This window comes from Gobius niger (genome assembly GCF_951799975.1).
Source record: "Gobius niger genome assembly, chromosome: 7".
In the NCBI taxonomy this organism is placed as follows: domain Eukaryota; kingdom Metazoa; phylum Chordata; class Actinopteri; order Gobiiformes; family Gobiidae; genus Gobius; species Gobius niger.
The window spans coordinates 36190594-36215010 of NC_136858.1; the positions used below are offsets into that span (position 1 = coordinate 36190594).

Genomic DNA, 24417 nt, shown 5'->3' on the forward strand with positions numbered 1-24417 from the left:
AAAATCTCATGAGGAAAAAGATCCTCTCGGTTCAGGCGGGAGTTAAGCGGTTAACTATTTTTACTGCATAGATTTGTCAAAAACACAAACACTTAACAGACTGAATTGTTTTCTCGTCGTGTCCGATTTCAACATTTCCTTTCATTCCCTGGTTTAACTGAATGTTTACAAATCTTACAAAATGAAACATGCCGAGATTTGTTTTTTTTGCATTTGTGGCATTAAAAATATAGTTTCCAGGTGACATTAAAAGCATTAAATGTGCTGCTTGGAAGCTGATCCATGTTCTTCCCGCCCCCTTTAGGACTTCACGTTCACCTGCACGCTCTTCATGCCGTTCGAAGAGTTCGAGAAGGTCACGACAGGAGATGAGGTCATTTCGTTCTTCCAGACGTACTTCGCTGACGCCATCCCTCTGATCGGAGCGTAAGTGCTTCTCCTCCTACCACACATCACAGAACACTCTCCTCGTCCATCTTCCCCCGGGCCGGAGCCGTGAACTGTGAAATTGCAGTCATGTTTCTGGGCGGCGGGATTTTAATTTGAAGCGAAGCGTGTCGGGCTGCGGAGTCCGGAGGGTTTCACGGCTGATGCTGTTTGACGTTCACATTTGAGACCAATAACGTGTTTGATTAACCGCGGCGCCTTGGCCTTCGATATTGGACACTTGTATCAGAACGATGGGCAGAAATCAGATCATTTTTCCTCCTTAGAGACACTGTGGTGGGGGAGGTGAGCAGCTGCTTTAGCCACAGCTGCCCCAGAAGAGCTGTGGCTGCCATTCTGCATGTACACTTAGATCTCAAAATCTCCCCATGGAACTATTAACCTCTTAACTCCCGCCTGAACCGAGAGGATCCTTTTCCGTCATCAGATTTTTTTCCCATCATTTTTTTGTTGGGTATTCAACTCATTTTTTTCACATTTCTGTAATTTTTTCGTCAATTCTTTGTATTTTTTTCATCAATTTTTTATCACATTTTTGTAGTTATTTTGTCACATTTATGTCATTTTTTTGGTCATTTTTTGTCACATTTCCATCATTGTTTTCATCTCAGTTTTGTCTCTATTTTCACACCTTTTTTCCAGAAGCTTTTGGATTAGGGTAAAGCCAAACTGGAGAAAATGTGCTCAGTTCAGGCGGGAGTTAAGGGGTTAAACTAGGTTTTACAGTGGCAAAAAGTAAAAACAAATAAAATGTGTTAATGTCTTAAGAAAACTTGCCTACAAATAAAGTTGATACAGTATTGTATCAACCCCTTAACTCCCACCTGAACCGAGCACATTTTCTCCAGTTTGGCTTTACCCCAGTCCAAAAGCTTCTGGAAAAAAGGTGTGAAAATAGCGACAAAACTGAGGCAAAAACAATGATGGAAATGTAACAAAAAAAGTGAGAAAGGTTTGACAAAAAATTGACAAAAAATTGACAAAAAATTGACAAAAATTATAAAACATAGACAAAAAAACGCCAAAAAAATGTCAAAAAACGGACAAAAAACGGACAAAAAACTGACAAAAAGTTGACGAAAAATTTACAAAAAATGATGAAAAATTGACAACAAAAGGACAAATGTGACAAAAAGTGACAAAAAATGAACTATTTGACAAAAAATGTACAAAAAAGTCACAAAAATGAGTTGAAAACCCCCCAAAAAAGGATGGGGAAAAAATCTGATGACGTGAGGAAAAAGATCCATTGAGATGAGTTTTGTAGGTCTTAGCTTTCAAATGAGGCGTTACACTGGCCTACAGGATTTGGGTAAAGCTGAACTGGAGAAAATGCTCTCGGTTCAGGCGGGAGTTAAGAGGTTAATCAAAGATAAGCAACATCCTCCAGAACGAGCCCCGGCTCTGACAATGTGCACAATGAGGCTTTTGGATTTGGGTAAAGCCAAACTGGAGAAAATGTGCTGGGTTCAGGTTAAAGCCTTCAATGAGAATCACACAATGTAAATAGTGTTGACAATGAAGCAAAATCAAAACATAAAAAGTCTTTTTTGACCAATACTGTATGTCATTCATCTACATGGTTTCAGATTGATTCTTGATTGTATTTTTTTGTTGTCTCGTCGTATCATCTTTATAAACTGCACATTCCCCACAGTCTCTTTCCCACCACCACCCATTAATCTGAATCCACAGTTTGGTTCTTCATGCGCTTCTTCTGACACATCGACTCCTGATCCTCCTCCATCTGTCACAATGACTTTCCCATTTCCTCCCTCTTCTTCTTCTTCTTCCCTCCAGTGAAGCTCTGAAGCGAGATTATTTCCGGCTGCCCGCTCAGGCCATGGTGTCGGTGAAGTGCTCTCCGTACCACATCGCAGATAAATGTGTCCTAATGGGAGACGCCGCCCACGCCATCGTGCCGTTCTACGGACAGGGCATGAACGCGGTGAGTTCAAAGACAGTCACAGTCCATAATATGCTGTATAATAAAACTGATCACTTAACCCCTTAACTCCCACCTGAACCGAGAGCATTTTCTCCAGTTTGGCTTTACCCCAATCCAAAAGCTTCTGGAAAAAAGGTGTGAAAATAGCAACAAAACTGAGACAAAAACAAGGATGAAAATGTGAAAAAAGTAACAAAAAATTTACCAAAAATGTACAAAAAAATGACAAAAATTTGACGAAAAATTAAGAAAAAATGGACGAAAAATTTAGAAAAAATGGACGAAAAAAGGACAAAAATAACCCCAAAAAATGACCAAAAAATGTGACAAAAATGACAAAAAAAAAGACAAAAAATTGATTTTAAAAAAATGACAAAAAAGTTCCAAAATGAGTTTTTGTCATTTTTTCCACATTTTTTGTCATTTTTTGTCTTTTTTTTGGTCATTTTTTGTCACATTTTTGTCATTTTTTCGTCACTTTTTCGTCAAAGTTTTCTCACTTTTTTGTCACATCTTCATCATTGTTTTTGTCTCAGTTCTGTCGCTATTTTCTCACCTTTTTTCCAGAAGCTTTTGGACTGGGGTAAAACCAAACTGGAGAGAATGTGCTCGGTTCAGGTGGGAGTTAAGGGGTTAAAAAGTGAAATAACTCCTACCCAGGACTTAAAAAAAATAAGCAAAGCCCCAATGACCGGTTTCAGTTTGCAGGACCACGGTGTCAGTGGAATCTGCACTCCGAGGTGTCCATTATCAGAAATAACTAGACTCCGCGGAAGCAACTCATAAAAATCATAAATTAAACCTGGGTCGATCCATTGTTTAGACTTTGCCACAGAAAATATTGGCAATTTTGGCCATTTTTGACATTTCTGATGATGGAGGCCGGCCTGAAACATCACTACTTGAGTATCGGCGCATCTATGGTCATTTTTTGATCCAGCACACAGGGATGTTTTTTGATCATGCTTAATTTACTATGAAAACATAACACTATAGAAAACTTGCCATACATTTTTTCTCTCAAATGTAAATGCCATTAATCTACAGCAAAGTTTCAAATGGATATATTTGAATATCATTTCTTCAAACCTACTCACCTGCAGCGTTTCGCCTTAACCGATTAACTCCCACCTGAACTGAGCACATTTTCTCTAGTTTGGCTTTACCCCAGTCGAAAAGCTTCTGGAAAAAAGGTGAGAAAATAGCGACAGAACTGAGATGAAAACAATTATGAAAATGTGACAAAAAAGTGATTAAAAAATGACAAAAAAAAATGATTAAAAAAAAGACAAAAAATGTGACAAAAAATGACCAAAAAAAGACAAAAAATTGATTTTTAAAAAATGACAAAAAAGTTCCAACATGAGTTGAACCCCCCCCCCAAAAAAAAAGATGGAAAAAAATTTGTTGACGTGAGGAAAAAGATCCATTTAGATGAGTTTTGTCGATCTTAGCTTTCAAATTAGGTGTTACACTTTACCCAGGATTTGGGTAAAGCTGAACTGGAGAAAATGCTCTCGGTTTAGGCGGGAGTTAAGAGGTTAAAGGAACAGGCCACTGTTTTTCCACACTGAGATATGTTCTTGCTTGAGCTTAGACGAGTTGATGTGTACCTGTCTGGTCTTTGTGTGTGCGCTCAGTCATGCAAAACGGCCAAAGATGTTGTTAGCATTTGGCCTATAGCTCCAAACAGGGGTGAAGTTGGAAGCGACCGCGCTCTTCCATAGCACAAAGTACAGACAGGTACGGATCAACTCGTCTAAAGGTCAGCTCACACTACACGACTTTTATGCCAGATTTCGCTCTAATTCTCAGTCTTGCCGAGTCTAATTGAGTCGCGTCTAGTCGAAAGCGGTCACACAGAGTCGGGTCGTGTAGAGTGGGGGGTCGTGTAGTGTGGGGGGGTCGTGTAGTGTGGGGGGGGTCACGACTGGACTGACTGAATCGTGTAGTGTGGGCGGCAGAAAGACGCGACTAGACTCCAGTCGTAGGAAATCAAACATGTTTGATTTTTAAGCCCGATTTTGGACACACGGGAGAAACGTGGCTGATTTTACCGACACAAATGTGAATGACAGAGTGATATAAAGACAGAAAAACACCGCCGCGCCGCCTTAATCACTTCTCTGTTAAACCAGCGGCACAAACAACTCATTTCATGGCCACAGCCCCACACACGAAACACAACTTTATATCACCAAAAGTTCACGACAACCACCTTTTACAGCTACATTTCAACCAAGTTTGGTTGAACTTTGGTTCAAGTTTAGCGGCACTTACTGAGTTTGGAGACAAACTGTTTAGCTTCACCTCGTCGCTAACGGCGGCTAGCCTCCCCGCTGTCTCCTCCTCTGTCTCCTCTATCTCGAGGCTGACGCCCGTCTCCATGTGACAGAACTATAGCCCAGTTGAAGCTTCGTAGTAGCAGTAAGCTAGCGCTGCGGTGTTGTGACATTGTTGACACCGTTGACCAATCGGGACACACACGTTATCCCGCGCTCACAAACACAGGCCTGTCTTTGTGGATTTGAGGTCAGTTTTCGAAGCCGTAGAGACGACAGACTCGCTGTGTTATAAAACATCAGCTGTTTGTCAAAATCAACGATTCTCAGTCGTTAAGTGTGAACCCCCAGACGTTCTATAATCGCACTGAATCCAGTCGTGTAGTGTGCACCCCCCATTCTATATAAAATCGTTTAAGTGTGCTGACCTTTAGCTCAGGTAAGAACATATCTCAGTATGGAAGAACTGTGGCCTGTTCCTTTAAGTTCATGATCCTTTCTCCCAAAGTGCCGCCTGCGTCTTTAGCTCCTCCAACAGTTTCTTCATTTCTCACACTGTCCTTCTCAGGGCTTCGAGGACTGCATCGTGTTTGAGGAGATCATGGAGCAGTTTAACGAGAATCTGAGTAAGCGACTGGACATTGGCCGCAGGTGAAAGTGGAAGATGCTTAAAAGCTGAATTTGTGTTTGAAAGGTGAAGTTTTGCCGGAGTACACCAGAGTGCGAGTGCCGGACGACCACGCCATCGCGGACCTGGCCATGTACAACTACATCGAGGTATCGCTCATTTCACACCAATAAACACTGTGTTTATATGTGTGTACGTTTCAACAGGAGAATTAATTATCACCCCTTTCGATTCATGCTTTAGTTTACGATGAGGGTTGGGCGATTTGGTCAAAAATTTTACATATAATGGACGATTGCGATTTTAAAGGGGGGGTATTATGCAAAATGGACTTTTTCAAGCTTTACATCATGTTATTCTGTCATTCCCTCATTAAAAACATGCCTGAAGTGTTGCCTTGGCACATTCACGTTTTTTTGAGTAATCTGTAAAAACTCTGATGGCGGCCATTTTAGGAATAGGTTTGCCTGAGTACTCCTAGGAACGCCCCCACCTCCTGGAGACGCCTCCGAGCTTTCGTCACCAGCCGAGTAACCAACCACTGCTCCTCAGCAGAACCCCCTCCCCACTGATGCCACAGACAGCGTGTGGAGGGGGCGTGTCTAAAGGCTCAGAGGTTCTTAAAGAGACAGAGGCCTATTTCAAGACATTCACTACAGCCATTTTGAGAGAGACATTTTATACAAGGCAGTTATTCTAATTTACTGCATTCACAGACCAACAGAAGGTTTGGTCATCATTGTAGTGTGATATAGACTGGTGCTATGTGATTGAAAAAAGCAGAATACCCCCTCTTTAATCGATTTTATTGGAAATTAACTGTCATTTGTTTCAGGCCGATACATTAGGATTAGAATAGAATAGATTTTTTTTGTCTACTGAGGTAGAAATTCATCTTTGGCTCACCGACACAATAAAAATGCAAGACTAGGACAATACAAACAGGCCCTGTAGGAAAATACAGAGGGAAAAAAATGAAAAAGAAATATGACAGAACAGTTCAGTCCTTTTCTGAGGCGATTGTGTTTAGGTCGATGCTTCATTCAGAATTACCACAACTCAAGGGACAGGAATCAGGCTTATTCGATCTCTTTAGACCTGATATACAACCCACTTAGACACTTGTTCATTTCTGTCCAGCCCATTTATGTTTAGATTCATTATACAATTGTTGTTAATTTATACAAAATAACAACAAATTGTTATTTCTGTTTTAAATATGCCTTGTCTGCTCTTTATAATAAGCCGTGGAGTTTTGTAAAGCATTTTACTTTTCTGAAATCCTCAAATCATGATCGCTTCTGTGATTGACAGCCGTCTCCATGGAGACTTGTACGTAGAGGGAAAAGGGGTGGAGTTGAGGGGAGAGTGGGCGGAGGCTCAGCCGGAGGAAACCAACTCCAGTTTAGAAGAAAAGCGCCGTCACACACTCCGAAAACACAACACACGGCCACACGTGTTCTTTCTGAAAACCTAAAGAGCAGTGTGAAAAACACGCCGCATGTGAGGTGGTTTACAAAAGCATGAAATAATCAGATTTATTTGATTTATCACCCAGCCCTATGATGTACCAATAGTACAGGGGTCGGCAAGTTTTCTTGGCGGAGGCCGATTTTCTTTATCGTAAATAGACCGAGGGCCGAAGCCGCTGATTATTAACCCAAAGTAAAGCACAACACTGGAAAACTGACCATCTTAAAGGAGATAAATGACTTAAAATTGCTTGAAATAAAGATCTATGTTGAATTCGAGTCTAATTTGAAGTAATCCAAGATACAAATGTTCGCGCCAATGGAACAAATCAGACAAATTATTGAGTTCAGGAATGTCCACAGATACCATGGAGATCCGCCGTCTTTGCAGCTGTTAGCATACATTTCCATAGACTAACATGAGCTAAAAACAGTATAAAAAGTGGAGAAAAAAACAGTGGAACGACTCCGTTTGCTGCTGAGTTACTGCTGGTAAATACATCTAGCACACTGTGGTCTCCAAGTGTTTCAATGTGAACAATAACTCCTGTATTTTAACTTTTAAAATCTCCATTAGTTTACAATGGCTGCTAATCCCATAATGCTTAGCGATGTGACATCACATTCCCGAACTCTATTGTTTTTCACTTGAAAGGACACAAAATTATCTGAAATAAGAGAATAACGACTACTAAAGGTTTTATCTCGTCTAAGACCAGACCAAATCTACTCAAACCTTAGATTTAATCTGTTCATTCATGTAAATTTATGTCATTTCTTCCTTAAAACGAGAGTGCACTTCTTTCTAATGCCAGTGTTGTACATAATATATGACCTAATCGGGTGCATTGACAGTATTTCTACCTTTTTTCACCCATTTAGCTCTAATAATGTTAAAAGTACTCTCTGATTTGTGTAATGATGTTTCACAAAATCATCTTGAGGGCCAGAGGTTCCGTGCTGAAGGGCCTGACGTTGCCTACCCCTGCAATAGTACATATATATATTGACAAGTACAGCCAAGCCTGGACCATGTAGCACCAGGCACGACTCTGATGGTAAAAACCCCGCGCTCCAGTTCCCCCCTTTATCTGTGACTAATCATAGCCTCCCCCCCCCCCTCCAGCCTGAGAGAACAATCCCATTAAAACCACATCAACAAAACGTCAGCTCTGATCGTGCTCACCGCCGCTAACGCTAACGGCCTCCGTGTTCCGCTCGCAATTAATCCCCCCGACACCGGGAGCAAAGGCTGATGGGAAAGGCACCTGCTCAGACGCTTCAGGACGCACAGCGGCACTGACGATTTAATAAGCCGGGCTCGGAGTCGTGTCGAGTGGAACTTTGAAAAGTGCGTTTGTGATTTCAGATGAGAGCTCACGTCAACTCCAAGTGGTTCCTTTTCAGAAAATACGTGGATGACTTTCTGCACGTCCTCATGCCCCGGTCCATCATCCCGCTGTACACAATGGTGAGCGCTACACAACTTTATGAAGTCATACGTACAAGAAATATTGATTAAAGGCGCATTATACAACCTGTGACCCAGTGGAGTTAGCATAGATACAGGCGGCATCTCTGGAATGGCCCAAACTACTTTAACCTCTTACCACCCGCCTGAACCAAATGCATTCTGTCCTCTTTGGCTGTTATATAGGGCTGTGTAACACCTCATTTGAAAGCTAAGACCCACAAAACTGATCTTTTTCCTTGCGTTGTTGCTGTGTTGTGTCACCTTATGTATGTTTTTTTTTTGTGGAGTTTTTGTTGAATTTTTGTTGAATTTTTGTTGAATTTTTGTTGAATTTTTGTCACTTTTTGGTTGAATTTTTTGTTGAATTTTTGTCACTTTTTGGTTGAGTTTTTGTCACATTTTTGTTGAATTTTTGTCACATTTTTGTTGAATTTTTGTTGATTTTTGTCACTTTTTGGTTTAATTTTTGTCACTTTTTGGTTTAATTTTTGTCAAATTTTTGTTGAATTTTTGTCACTTTTTGGTTTAATTTTTTTCACTTTTTGGTTTAATTTTTGTCACATTTTTTCACATTTTTGTCACTTTTTGGTTGAGTTTTTGTCACATTTTGTTGATTTTTTGTTGAATTTTTGTTGAATTTTTGTTGAATTTTTGTTGAATTTTTGTTGAATTTTTGTCACTTTTTGGTTGAATTTTTGTCACATTTTGTTGAATTTTTGTCACATTTTTGTTGAATTTTTGTTGAATTTTTTTCATTTTTTGGTTTAATTTTTGTCACTTTTTGGTTGAATTTTTGTCACATTTTTGTCACATTTTTGTCACTTTTTGGTTGAGTTTTTGTTGAATTTTTGTTGAATTTTGTTGAATTTTTGTTGAATTTTTGTTGAATTTTTGTCACTTTTTGGTTTAATTTTTGTCACTTTTTGGTTTAATTTTTGTCAAATTTTTGTTTAATTTTTGTCACTTTTTGGTTTAATTTTTGTCACATTTTTGTCACATTTTTGTTGAATTTTGCCACTTTTTTGTTGCGTTTACATCCTTGTTTTCTTCTCATTTTTTGTGGCTGTTTTGGTGTTTATTCCCCAAGAAGCTTTTTGATTAGGGTAAAGCCAAACTGGAGAAAATGGGATCCGTTCAGGTGGGAGTTAAGAGGTTAACAAATGCTGAAATATGATAAAAAGTAAATAAAAACAAAACAAAACAAGAAGGTATTTTCTTCAAATTGGCAAATAAAGAAAGTAAATACTAAAGCTAAACTGTATAAACGAGCTCTAAAACAGTGTGTTCTGTATATGGCTAACCGATGAGCAGCAATGTGGATTTTCTTAGTTGTTTTCTTGTTGCTGCCATTATAGTCTGTAAAAGATCTCATTTATCCTCATTCATTAGTTGAACTGTATAAACACATGTAGAGTCTTGAGAGTCTTGAATCCCTTTTACAGGTGACGTTCACACGGACCAGGTATCACAAAGCAGTGGAGCGCTGGCGATGGCAAGACAAGGTGAGAAGAAAAGTTCCTCATTTCTGAAACATGTGGTGGTTCACGGTTGAGTCGAGCTGCGCAAACATAATATGATAAATGTCAGTCAAACATCAGGAAACAGCGTAACAAGGGAATCACAGGCTGCGTCCGAAACGAGCGGATCAGTCAGAGCTCTTACGCCAAACCGGACGTGCGTCAGCGTCCGCCATGACAAGAGGCTTCCGAATTGGGCTGTCAGTGAGGAAGGAGTTAGGAAAAGGAACCTTGATGCTAACTATCGTAGCCACTTTAGCATAGGGACCTCTGATGCTAACTATCATAGCCACTTTAGCATAGGGACCTCTGATGCTAACTATCATAGCTACTTTAGCATAGGGACCTCTGATGCTAACTATCATAGCCACTTTAGCATAGGGACCTCTGATGCTAACTATCATAGCTACTTTAGCATAGGGACCTCTGATGCTAACTATCATAGCTACTTTAGCATAGGGACCTCTGATGCTAACTATCATGGCCACTTTAGCATAGGGCCCTCTGATGCTAACTATCATAGCCACTTTAGCATAGGGACCTCTGGTGCTAACTATCATAGCCACTTTAGCATAGGGACCTCTGATGCTAACTATCATGGCCACTTTAGCATAGGGCCCTCTGATGCTAACTATCATAGCCACTTTAGCATAGGGACCTCTGGTGCTAACTATCATAGCCACTTTAGCATAGGGACCTCTGATGCTAACTATCATAGCCACTTTAGCATAGGGACCTCTGGTGCTAACTATCATAGCCACTTTAGCATAGGGACCTCTGATGCTAACTATCATAGCCACTTTAGCATAGGGACCTCTGGTGCTAACTATCATAGCCACTTTAGCATAGGGACCTCTGGTGCTAACTATCATAGCCACTTTAGCATAGGGACCTTTGATGCTAACTATCATAGCCACTTTAGCATAGGGACCTCTGGTGCTAACTATAATAGCCACTTTAGCATAGGGACCTCTGATGCTAACTATCATTGCCACTTTAGCATAGGGACCTCTGATGCTAACTATCATAGCCACTTTAGCATAGGGACCTTTGATGCTAACTATCATAGCCACTTTAGCATAGGGACCTCTGATGCTAACTATCATAGCCACTTTAGCATATGGACCTCTGATGCTAACTATCATAGCCACTTTAGCATAGGGACCTCTGGTGCTAACTATCATAGCCACTTTAGCATATGGACCTCTGATGCTAACTATCATAGCCACTTTAGCATAGGGACCTCTGATGCTAACTATCATAGCCACTTTAGCATAGGGACCTTTGATGCTAACTATCATAGCCACTTTAGCATAGGGACCTCTGATGCTAACTATCATAGCCACTTTAGCATAGGGACCTCTGATGCTAACTATCATAGCCACTTTAGCATAGGGACCTCTGGTGCTAACTATCATAGCCACTTTAGCATAGGGACCTTTGATGCTAACTATCATAGCCACTTTAGCATAGGGACCTCTGATGCTAACTATCATAGCCACTTTAGCATAGGGACCTCTGGTGCTAACTATCATAGCCACTAGCATAGGGACCTCTGATGCTAACTATCATAGCCACTTTAGCATAGGGACCTTTGATGCTAACTATCATAGCCACTTTAGCATAGGGACCTCTGATGCTAACTATCATAGCCACTTTAGCATAGGGACCTTTGATGCTAACTATCATAGCCACTTTAGCATAGGGACCTCTGGTGCTAACTATCATAGCCACTTTAGCATAGGGACCTCTGATGCTAACTATCATAGCCACTTTAGCATAGGGACCTCTGGTGCTAACTACCATAGCCACTTTAGCATAGGGACCTCTGATGCTAACTACCATAGCCACTTTAGCATAGGGACCTCTGGTGCTAACTGTCATAGCCACTTTAGCATAGGGACCTCTGATGCTAACTGTCATAGCCACTTTAGCATAGGGACCTCTGATGCTAACTGTCATAGCCACTTTAGCATAGGGACCTCTGATGCTAACTATCATAGCCACTTTAGCATAGGGACCTCTGGTGCTAACTATCATAGCCACTTTAGCATAGGGACCTCTGATGCTAACTATCATAGCCACTTAAGCATAGGGACCTCTGATGCTAACTATCATAGCCACTTTAGCATAGGGACCTCTGGTGCTAACTATCATAGCCACTTTAGCATAGGGACCTCTGATGCTAACTGTCATAGCCACTTTAGCATAGGGACCTCTGATGCTAACTATCATAGCCACTTTAGCATAGGGACCTCTGGTGCTAACTATCATAGCCACTTTAGCATAGGGACCTCTGATGCTAACTATCATAGCCACTTTAGCATAGGGACCTCTGATGCTAACTGTCATAGCCACTTTAGCATAGGGACCTCTGGTGCTAACTATCATAGCCACTTTAGCATAGGGACCTCTGGTGCTAACTAACCGGTGATTAGGAGCTATGTGCCGTCCCATTTGGCCTGCACTCCACCAATAACTTTAAAGAAGAAGAAAAGCAGCTGTTGGTGATGTCACTTCCCTTTCCCCTGTTTAAGGACGGACGGATTGTTCAAAATGCAGCTGAAGCTCTAGTTCCCAAACTGCACAGATCTAACAGTCGACCCATGAAAGGTTTAGGAGTTAGTTATAGTGTTAGAGCTTAGAGGAGATAATGTGATGGATTCAGACACAGCCAGAGTCTAAAAACATTCATTCCAGGACACTGACGTCTCAGCGTTTCAGATGGAACAGCAGTGGGAAAGCCTTTACACGGCGATACGTCTGAAATAACACGTGTCTGTCACAGTGAGAGTTTTATCACTGCATCTGCCGCTGCTGTGGTGTTTAACCCCTTAACTCCCACCTGAACCGAGCACATTTTCTCCAGTTTGGCTTTACCCCAGTCCAAAAACTTCTGGAAAAACAAACTGACACTGAGACGAAAACAATGATGGAAATGTGACAAAAAAGTGAGAAAACATTGACAAAAAAAAGTGATGAAAAATTGATGAAAAAGTGGCAAAAATGTCACAAAAATGTCACAAGAAATTGACAAAAAATTGGCGATAAAATGACAAAAATGTGACAAAAAAATGAACAAAAAATGACAAAAATGTGACAAAAAATGACAAAATTGTAATAAAAATTTGATTAAAAAAAATTGACCAAAAAATGAAAAAAAATTACAAAAATGTGATAAAAATTTGACCAAAAAATGACAGAAATATGACCAAAAAAAATGTGTCAAAAAATGTACAAAAAAATGTACAAAAAATGTGACAAAATGTGACAAAAAATACAAAAAATGACAAAAAATGACAAAAGAAATGTGATAAAAATGTGACAAAAAAAATAAAAAAAATGTCCAAAAAATGACAAAATTGTGACAAAAATGTGATACAAATTTGACCAAAAAATGACAAAAAATGTGACAAAATGTGACAAAAAAATGGTCCAAAAAATGACAAAAATGTGACAAAAATTGACAAAAATGTGATAAAAAAAAAATGGACGAAAAAATGACAAAAATGTGACAAAAAATGAGTTGAATACCCAACAAAAAAATGATGGAAAAAAAATCTGATGACGTGAGGAAAAAGATCCTCTCGGTTCAGGCGGGAGTTAAGAGGTTAAAATGCTGGAAACACTTCACATTTATGTTCCAGCTGTCTTTCTTTCTTTCTTTCTTTCTTTCTTTCTTTCTTTCTTTCTTTCTTTCTTTCTTTCTTTCTTTTTTTCTTACTGAGCAAGCCCGTATTTCAGAAGTGAGGAATTCCTTCAGTTTATTTATATTGTATTTTCTGTAATATTATCTGGCCTTATTTGAAGTGCACTGACTAAGATAAAGCAGAGGATCCATCACTTGTATCTTGGATTATTCATGAAACTAAAAATAAAGTGCCCCCATTAATCCCCTCTCCTTCTGCTGCCAGGTGATAAACCGCGGGCTGCTGTTCTGCGGGGCGGGGGCCGCTTTGGGCGGCTCGTTCCTTCTCGCCAAAAACCCGCCCGACTTCGACAAACTCCACCTCGACGTGGAGAAAATGTGGCTCAAACTCTGCTCCATCGGGACGTCCTGAAGCCTGGAGAGTTTAACCAGGGCCTGATAACGAGAGAGCGGGAGCTGTGACCAAATCAGGTCAATGTGAAAAATTCATCGACGTTAATGAGATTAAAGAGAAATGTTTAAAGCTTAATCAGATTAAAATTAGAACAAATACTTTACTAATGCTTCACACAGAAAACCTTCACCTGGAAACAGAATCAAATTACATACGCTGCAAAAAGTGAATATCAAGCATTGGCTTAAATGACTTGAATTGAGGAAATGTTTCTTGTTTTGAGCGGTTTTCACTCATTTAGACACTTTTCCTGATCGGACCAAGTTTACTTTGCTTGTTTGAGGACATTTCAGACCAGTTCTAGGGTAAATCTCGCTTGAAATAAGAAAGTAATATTGCCAATGAGATAAGACCAATTTTCTTTCCCCATTGGCAAAGAAAATGACCTGAAATAAGGACGAAATGTATCGAAACGAGTCAGAAACATCTCAGAACAAGTGAAATAATCTAAGACAAATGCCCAACAACTTCTTAAGGCGAGACACTGCAGGTGAATAGGGAAAAAATGTATATTTACAGATATCAATTTGAAACTGTTGCTGTCGATCACTGGCATAAATGTGAGAAAAAAATACATGGCAAGTTTTCTGTCATTTTATCTTTTCTTATAAGAACAAGGTGTTTTATGCCTAAAAATGCCCCAAATTTCCCATCTTTTCGGCGACGAAATATGACTAATGGATAGAGCTACATTCAAATTCATGGTTTCATTTTTTTGATGAATGAGTTACCAAGACTTTCTCAGAGGGGATTTTGGATTTCTTGTTTAGTTTTAAAATAAGCTGTTTTTTAGTGGAAAAATGTGTAAAAATGTAATTTTCGCCTTATTTTTTGACATTCAAAACTCAATAAATGGGGCTTAAGGGATTAAATAATAAAAAATCCCTCTGAAAAAATCTTCCAAATATTGTTCAGTCCAAGGCTGGAAAATGTGAAGTCTTTAGGTCCGACTGACGTGGACATAGCGTCGCCACAATGACAGAAAAATGTGTTTGGAGAAAAAGGCCCTTGAAATTGCATTCTCCCATATAAGTCTATGGGGAACATTGAATCAGCGCAATATTTAAACATGTTATTGTGAAGATTGGGTAAATTTTCTGTTTCCGGGTGAAAACTTATATGTTTAGAGACCAATTTGGCCCAAAACCTGAAAACTGAAAAAAATAGTTTTGCCTGTGGTGTCTCCTCTTAACCAGTCAAAACAACAAACAATTGGATTATTATGCTCAAATTGAGATGTTTATACTAGTCTGGTTATTTACTTTTTGCAGTGTATCTACAACATCACATTTTCCATCTCATTTCTTGAGTTTTAAACCCCACAAAAGTATTTTAATTCTTGTCAGATTCTTTCACTAAAGACGGGTTTATGCAAAGACAAAATAAGATCAAAATTTCAGTCTGAAAATGCTTTTTTATTTGACATATAAACAAAATAAACCCATAAATCTAAACCTCAAATCAGTTGAAATAAGTGTTAGAAAAAATAGCTTTTGCAGCTTCAGAAACACGAAAATGGTGCTTCCAGTACGGCAACACGACAGGGACAAACCTTCTTCAAGTCTTCAACATTGGCAGAACATCATCATGGCGCCACCTACTGTTCAGAGCAGTGTTCATTTTGACAACATATTTTATTTTAGTTTTAGTCTTAGTCTTTTGACTAAAATGTAATTTAATTTTAGTCGAGATTTAGTCAAAAAAAAAGTCTTAGTCTAAAATTGCAAGTAAATTTAGTCGACTAAATTTAATACTAATTTAGTGGACTTTGCATTGATAATATTCATTATAATCATATTTAATGTTTTTCCTCTGCTTCATGGAGCTGCTCCACATGAACAAAGCTCAGAGCTGATCCTTTACATGATCTGAGGCTCTTTCAGACGGTCAATAGAAGTTTGGATGATTTTAGTCTCTCCTTTTCATTTTTATTTAGTCTCATTTTAGTCGACTAAAATATCTGGACATTTTAGTCATAGTTTTAGTCTCATGAGAAACTTTTAATTTAGTTTTAGTCCAATTTCAGTCGTCAAAAATATCACTTTGACTAAAATTAAGACTAAATATTTTAGTTGACGAAATTAACACTGGTTCAGAGTCTGCATTATTAGGCTTTTAAAATGAACAAAACACATGGACAAGTTAACTTTAGTGTTGTCTTTATAGAAATGTAATGGAGTAGGAAGTGTTGTATTTCTGTTTCGAATGTACTGGAGTAAAAAAGTTCTCAACAAAAACCCAACAGGTCGTCAGAAACTCTTCTTGAGCAGCACTAAAGCTGCTCTAAGCGATCCCGGCACCGAAAGGTTTCACAAAGTGCTTGACAGATTATAACATTTAAAACAATACGCCTGTACAACCTCCCATATATATATTTTATATATTCAATATGTCAATTAACCTCATAGCTCCCCACCTTAACCGAGTGCATTTTTTATGTTTCGGCTTCACCCAAATCTAAAGAGCAACAGTGCCTCGTTTATAAAATGAAGGCCTACAAAACTGATCTAAGTTGGGTTTTTTTCATGTTTTTGTTGCTTTTCTGGTACGTTTTTGTCACTCTTTCGTCGCTTTTTTGTGGCTTTTTCATCACTTCTTCTGTTGCTTTTCTGTCGTGTTTTCGTCACATTTTTGTCACTTGTTTTGTCTCGTTTTATATCAGGATTTTGTTGCGTAATTGTTGCTTTTCTTGCATGTTTTTGTCACTCTTTCGTCCCTTTTTTTTGGTCTCGTTTTTGCCCCCTTTGTCGTTTTTTTTGCCACTTTTTTGTCGCTTTTTCAACCTTGTTATTGTGACGCTTTTTCCCCCAGACGATTTTAGATTTGGGTAAAGCCAAACTGTGTAAATTTAGCTTTGTTCAGGTGGGAGTTAAGAGGTTAAAGTGAAGGTTCGTAAGGTAAAAGAAGGACCAAGACCATTAAGACATTTAAAAACCATTAAAAGAACTTTAAAATCGATCCTGAAACACACGGGGCCAATGCAGCGATTCTCAAACCGGTGTAATGTGGTCCCGCCTCCTGGTCTTCGTCAGGACTCGAGCTGCTGAAGTTTGTAAAAGTCGGAAACTAGTGCTATGTTTGAGAACTTACTTCTGCATGTTGAAATTAAACAAAGCAAAGCAGAGTAGAGCTGACTACTCCTCCTACTGATGAACACATTTCATCGACAAAAGACATTCTTTCATTCAAAGACATCGCTTAAGGCTGCTTTAAGTATATTTACTTTGTTACTGACCATATTATATTATGTAATTAATCTGCAGCAAAAGTTCCAAAGTGATTTTTTCCTCCGTTCAGCTGCAGCGTCTCACTTTAAAACGACGAATCGCTGCCAAAGTGGATCAGTGTTTAAGGGATTAAAATGGAAACTGATCAGTGTTTGAGAAGGATGATGGGAAAAGACTGTTCTTTTAAGGAGGTCTTCTGTTGCTCGGAGGAACTTTGGACCTTTAACCCCTTAACTCCCACCTGAACTGAGCACGTTTTCTCCAGTTTGGCTTTACCCCAGTCCAAAAGCTTCTGGAAAAAATCTGTGAAAATAGAGACAGAACTGAGACGAAAACAATGATGGAAATGTGAGAAAAAAGTGAGAAAAGTTTGACAAAAAAGTGACGAAAAATTTATAAAAAAGTGGCAAAAATGTCATAAAAAATTGATTAAAAAATTGACGAAAAAATGAAAAAAGTGACAAAAAATGACAAATAAAATGACAAAAATGTGATAAAAAATTTACAAAAAAAAATACAAAAAATTTACAAAAAATGTAAAACAAATGTGATAAAAAGTTGACGAAAAAATTGAAGAAAAATTTGATAAAAAATTGACGAAAAAATTAAAAAAGTGACAAAAAATGACAAAAAAAAAGACAAAATGTGATAAAAAATTGACGAAAAAATAGACGAAAAAAATTATAAAAATTGACGAAAAATGAAAAAAAATTGACAAAAAAATGTGATAAAAATTGACGGAAAAGTGAAAAAAGTGACAAAAAATGACCACAAAAAAGACAAAAAGGTGATAAAAATGTGACAAAAAATGACAAAAAATTTGACAAAAAAGTTACAAAAATGAGTTGAATACTTAGCAAAAAAATGCTGGAAAAAAAAAAGTGATGACGTGAGGAAAAAGATCCTCTGGGTTCAGGCGGGAGTTAAGAGGTTAAGAAGAGCGTTCCCGGTGTTACTGACAGACCTCAGATCTGATTTTCTGATTTAATAATAATCCCCACAACACAAAAGTGTCCAAATTAAAACTGTCGAGCATATGTTGAGTGTGAGGCATCTTCCTGTATTAAGAAATAGTCTCCTATAGTAACGGATACTTCACTGTGGCGCAGTAGAGTCGTTTTTCTGGATATTTCTTGAACGTCCACAATACTGATGTTTGTAGATCATGCAGCCCCTTGTTATTATTGTAATTAAAATCATCTTGCTTTTTCAAATAAATTATTCTGAAATAATAAGTGCCATTGTTTCTTTTAGCTTCATTTCTTGTCTCTCTTCAGAACTCTCCTGGAAACATATGTTTGTGAAGGCTCTCATTCATCCAGGGAGTACCCATCGTAGGAAAGCTAAAGCATTGACTTGACTTGGTAAAGTTGAGGACGTTTTGTTTCTAGACACAGATTATTTGCTCTTTAACCTCTTAACTCCCGCCTGAACCGAGAGGATCTTTTTCCTCACGTCGTCACATTTTTTTTCCATCATTTTTTTGTTGGATATTCAACTCACTTTTGAAACTTTTTTGTAAATTTTTTGTCAAATAGTAAATTTTTTGTCACTTTTTGTCACGTTTGTCCTTTTGTTGTCAAATTTTTGTCAATTTTTAGTCAAATTTTTGTCAAATTTTTGCCAGTTTTTCATAATTTTTTCATAATTTTTTGTAATTTTGTAGTAATTTTTTGTCAATTTTTTTGTCCTTTTTTGTCAATTTTTTGTGACATTTTTGTGACATTTTCCATATTTTTTTCATATTTTTTTGTAAATTTTTTCGTCAATTTTTTGTCCTTTTTTAGTCAGTTTTTTGTCTAAGTTTTCTCACTTTTTTGTCACTTTTTTGTCACATTTTTTTCATCTATTTTTTGTCATTTTTGGTCAATTTTTTGGTCTAATTTTTGTCATTTTTTGGTCAAATTTTTTATCAAATTTTTGTCACTTTTTCGTCATTTTTGTGACATTTCTGCCACTTTTTCATCAATTTTTCGTCACTTTTTTGTCAAACTTTTCTCACTTTTTTGTCACATTTCCATCATTGTTTTCGTCTCAGTTTTGTCACATTTTCACACCTTTTTTCCAGAAGCTTTTGGACTGGGGTAAAGCCAAACTGGAGAAAATGTGCTCGGTTCAGGTGGGAGTTAAGGGGTTAAAAAAATGTATAATAAAGTATAATAAGTAACGGTGGTACATAAATACTCCCCCTGACTGTAGCTGAAAATGTCCGTATTTTCAGACAATAATAACCAAATAAAAAAAAAATGAAATAAAAGCACTGACAAGATGCGTTGTTTAAAATAGGATCTCTTTATTGAATCCACACAATATTGTACAATGGTAGTTTAATAATGGCAAAAGTAATGCTCAGGTTTGCCTGCTCCATGTACACGCTACAGTTGGGTACCAACCAAAATAAAACACACATGTTCTTCCAGAGGCGGGTCCTAAAAACTCTCTCACAGCACAGCAGGCAGAGCAGGCTCCACTCGAGGCGAACACAGAGGAGGGTCAAGAAGAGAAACATCATGTCGTGTACAAGAGCAGTTTGGATTTCATATCACAGTGTCGTATAAAATCAGCCCGTCCAGGATTCTGTGGAGTTTCTGTGTGTTTTTATTTAAACAATGAGGCTCTGGTGCAGCGTGTAGTTTCAGCTCTGTATAATTAAGGCTGTATCCACACGAAGACAAAATGTTTTCAGAAACCGTCTTTGTGAGCCTGAAGCAGCTCAGTAAGTGTGAGCGTCCACATGGGGGTGACTCAGGTCTGTGAAAACGGCGCAATTCATCCTCCAGGCCTGTGTGAGGCGCTGTGACGCTAACACAGATAATAGAACAAGATGTAGAGGGCAGTGTTAATTTTGACAATATATTTTATTTTAGCTTTAGTCTTAGTCTTTTGACGAAAATGTAATGCGATTTTAGTCAAGTTTTAGTCGACTAAAATTGCAGGTAAATTTAGTTGACTAAATTTAAGACGAATTTAGTCGACTTTGCATTGATAATATTCATTATAATCATATTTAATGTTGTTCCTCTGCTTCATGGAGCTGCTCCACATGAACAAAGCTCAGCTGATCCTTTGGCAGAGGATTTACATGATCTGAGGCTCTTTCAGACGCTCAACAGAAGTTTGGATGATTTTAGTCTCTCCCTTTCATTTTTATTTAGTCTTATTTTAGTCGACTAAAATATCTGGACATTTTAGTCATAGTTTTAGTCTCATGAGAAACTTTTATTTTAGTTTTAGTCCAATTTTAGTCATTTTAGTCGACGAAATTAACACTGGTAGAGGCGCATATGCAGTAAACTTTTGTGGAACGTAAACAGTGAAAATGAAACTGATTCAAGGATTTAGGATCTACAGAAGAGACGAGGAGGAGAGTTTATTCTTCAGCCGTAACGGGACCAAAGCAGAAAAACCTGTCAGTGACTTTTACTGTCAGTCCAAAAACACAGACTGACTCGTGTTTTTCTACTCGTCACCTGTGGCTTGTGGACGACAGTTGGAGCAAAGAGGAGCGGAGTCAAACCATCATACCGTAAATGCTCTAATATAGACCGGGGCCTTTATTTACTCAAGGGCATCTGGGACCAGGCCTTTATTGGAACCAGGCCACAATTAGAGACAGGCCTTTATTTCTATTTGAGCAAAACGGACGACCAGGAAAATGAAGAAAAACTAGATTTGTGTCCATTTGCACCTAAACTATTAGGTTCATTTATTAATGAACATTTCAAACCCTCTCCCAGCGGCTGGAACATTGACGCCTTTTATTTTGTCGGGACAACAGGAAGTGTTTCGTTGCTGTTAGCGGAGCTTTGACATCAGTGTCACTGCAGGTTTCTGTTTCGTTTTTACCGCGGACCGGATTATTTGTTGTTTTCTTGTGTAAAAGGCGAGTTTAGACGGAGCGTTTGTGTTTGTGATCGATCATGAGACTGACCCGAGAGAAGACGAGACGCTCGCGCTGATGGGAGGAGTTATTTTGAGGCGTGGGACTGACCTGCACACGGAGCAGCTGGACGTGCTTTGAAGACACAATGGTGACTTTATTAAAACCCTGGAGGGTCATAAACATTTGTTGTCCTGTTTCCAAATATCGTCACAGGAGGTTTGAAAAGAGGCTAAATCTGTGTGAAAGTTACGCTCGGATCAGCTCCTCCGCAGCGTCGCCCTCGGCCCGGGTTCATGTTTGTTACTTCCTGCACGTGAGTTTTCATTTACACCAGTATGAGACAACAACAAACGTTTTCAAGTCTCTCTGACGCCCTTTGGCTCCGTCACATCAGGCGGAACCGATTCATTTTCTTTCCTAAAACGTGTGAGTAAAAATAGGGTAAATGTTCCAGTGCGTGTTCAGGATTACTTAGGTGTTGATTCGGCTGCAGTAAATCAGCTCGTCACGCGCTGTTGTTGAGATTAGCTGCTCAGAAACGCTGTGTCTGTCGTCATTTTACCAACTGTCAATCACAGAGAACCAGGGGCGGGACTGAAAACCAGCCCTGGACTCGGGTCAGCCTGGCCCGAATGAGCGTAAATGTGACACTTCCACAAATACATATGTGAACCTCTTACCCCCCGCCTTAACGCAGAGCATTTTCTCCAGGTCGGCTTTGCCCAAATCTAAAAGCTTCTTGACTGGAGAGCAACACTGTAACGCCTCATTTGAAAGATAAAATCTAGAAAAGTGACGGTAACTTTTTGTCACGTTGTCGCTGCATTTTTGTCATGTTTTTGTTGCTTTTTCATTACTTTTTTGTGGCTTTTTTGCCGTGTTTTCGTCACTTTTTTGTCACTTTTTCGTTGTGTTTTCGTCTCTTGTTTTTCGTTTTTTTTTGTCATGTTTTTGTTGTTTTTTCATCGCTTTTTTCATCGCTTTGTCGTCACGTTTTTGTCACTTTTTTGTCGCTTTTTTGTTGCTTTTCCAGCGCATTTTTGTTTTGGGATGCTTTTCTTTTAAAAATGAATAAATGTCAAGATAATCATGTATTTTCTCATTTTTTGGTCAAATTTTTGTAATTTTTTCGTCAATTTTTTTTATCAAATTTTGTCATTTTTTGTCACTTTTTTGTAATTTTTTCATCATTTTTTTAAATCAAATTTTTGTCTTTTTTGTCACTTTTTTGTTATTTTTGTCATTTTTTGTCACTTTTTTGTTATTTTTTTGTCAAATTTTTATAGTGACAAAACAGAGACGAAAACAATGATGAAAATGTGACAAAAAAGTGAGAAAAGTTTGACGAAAAAGTGACGAAAAATTGATGAAAAAGTGGCAAAAATGTCACAAAAATTACAAAAAAAAAGACAAAAAAGTGACAAAAAAGTAAGAAATAAAATTACAAAAATGTGACAAAAAAATTATAAAAATTTGACCAAAAAATGACAAAAATTAGACAAAAAAATGACAAAAATTAGACGAAAAAATGACCCAAAAAAATGATGGAAAAAAAAGATCTGATGACGTGAGGAAAAAGATCCTCTCGGTTCAGGCGGGAGTTAAGAGGCTAAGCTTTTAGATTTGGGTAAAGCTCGGGGGTAAGGGTGAGGTAAAGTGAGAGGCCGGAAAGGTGGCCCTAGAGCCAGTGGCCCTTCTGTGCTCTTCCAGAATGGACATATGGCCAGTCCGCCCCTGTAGAGAAAACTATTAAAAGTTTAAAAGAAGAACGATGTGGGGATGCTGTTGTTCGTCTCGGCTTTGAGGTTTTATCGGGTTGTCTTTATTTTAGGATTACTTCTCGTAGAACTGGAACACATCACCAGAGATGATACGTTTCGCTGCAGGTTTAATGAATCCAAAATGTGACCAGTGGGGAGAAAAACCCCACAGGATCCTGGAAGAGGCTTCAGAGACTTTTCACACAGATAAAGCTGCACTGATGACGAACAGTGGGTCTTTACACGGACAGAGGTGTAATCTCAGTCCATGGAGGTCACACAGTTGTTTTGGCTTGGATTTGCATGTTAGGTCCTTATGGAAAGGCCGGGAAACGTTGTACATGGATGTTTTTCGGAACATGTATCTTCTTAGATGATATTGTGCTTTGTTGTCTGTCGATCTTCCTTTTCCCTTTCCCTTCACTCCTCTGTGTGAATGACAGGTTACAAATCTTACAAACGAAAATATGCCAAGATTGTTTTGCCATTTAAAACAGAGCATGTATGTTTATGTAGTATTGGCATTATAAAGCCTTAAGCTCTTAACTCCCGCCTGAACCGAGAGGATCTTTTTCCTCACGTCATCAGATTTTTTTCTCCATCATTTTTTTGTTGGGTATTCAACTCATTTTTGTAACTTTTTTGTCATTTTTTGTCAAATTTTTATCAATTTTTTGTCATTTTTTCGTAAATTTTTCGTAAATTTTTAAGCAAATTTTTGTCACATTTTTGTCATTTTTTTGTCCATTTTTTAATCACATTTTTGGTCATTTTTTTTTATCAAATGTATGTCATTTTTTTGTCACATTTTGTCATTTTTTCGTCAAATTTTAATCAAATTTTTGTGACATTTTTTTGGACATTTTTGCCATTTTTGTCAATTTTTTTATCAAATTTTTGTCATTTTTTTGGTCAATTTTTTGTCGAATTTTTGGTCCAATTTTTGTCATTTTTTTAATCACATTTTTGTCATTTTTTCGTCAAATTTTTGGTCCAATTTTTGTGACATTTTTGCCACTTTTTCATACATTTTCCATCACTTTTTTTGTCAAACTTTTCTCACTTTTTTGTCACATTTCAATCATTGTTTTCGTCTCAGTTTTGTTGCTATTTTCTCACCTTTTTTCCAGAAGCTTTCGGACTGGGGTAAAGCCAAACTGGAGAAAATGTGCTTGGTTCAGGTGGGAGTTAAGGGGTTAAAGGGGCTAGACGCAAGTTAGCCATTTTATACTCACTACTGCCCCTTCAGGTCATATGTGTGGCTGCAGCTTCCATCTTTCTGAGTGACAGTGCAGGATTTTAGAGGCAGTTTGTGGTGAACAGGTCTGAGCTCATTCTACACATTAGGACATGGAGGAACATGTAGGGGAGGAAAACACTTTGTTTTAACATTTTTAAACTCCGTATAGTCCCTTTAAGTTGTTTTCCTGTACCTTTTTAAGTTAGAGTAAAGCAGCCAATTGGATTAAAACAAATTATTGTTTTGGTTAAATTTGACTTTAACCTTTTATCTCCCGCCTGAACCGAGAGATCTTTTTCCTCACGTCATCAGATTTTTTTCCCACTCATTTTTGTAACTTTTTGGTAATTTTTTCTTCAATTTCTTTTTATCAAATTTTTCGACATTTTTTTGTCAATTTCTTGTGACATTTTTGCCACTTTTTCTTCAATTTTTC

General features: G+C 38.1%; 1 protein-coding gene across 1 annotated transcript in view; it reads left to right on the forward strand.

The window, feature by feature from the left end:
* Positions 1-13829, forward strand: part of kmo (kynurenine 3-monooxygenase) — a gene marked incomplete at both ends in the record, with an annotated part of 33627 nt that extends 19798 nt beyond the window's left edge. The window contains 7 exon segments of the mRNA XM_079559340.1: positions 305-426; positions 2248-2395; positions 5246-5303; positions 5372-5454; positions 8147-8248; positions 9694-9753; positions 13683-13829. Coding sequence (XP_079415466.1) covers positions 305-426; positions 2248-2395; positions 5246-5303; positions 5372-5454; positions 8147-8248; positions 9694-9753; positions 13683-13829 — 720 coding nt within the window.
* Positions 13830-24417: the final 10588 nt, after the last annotated feature.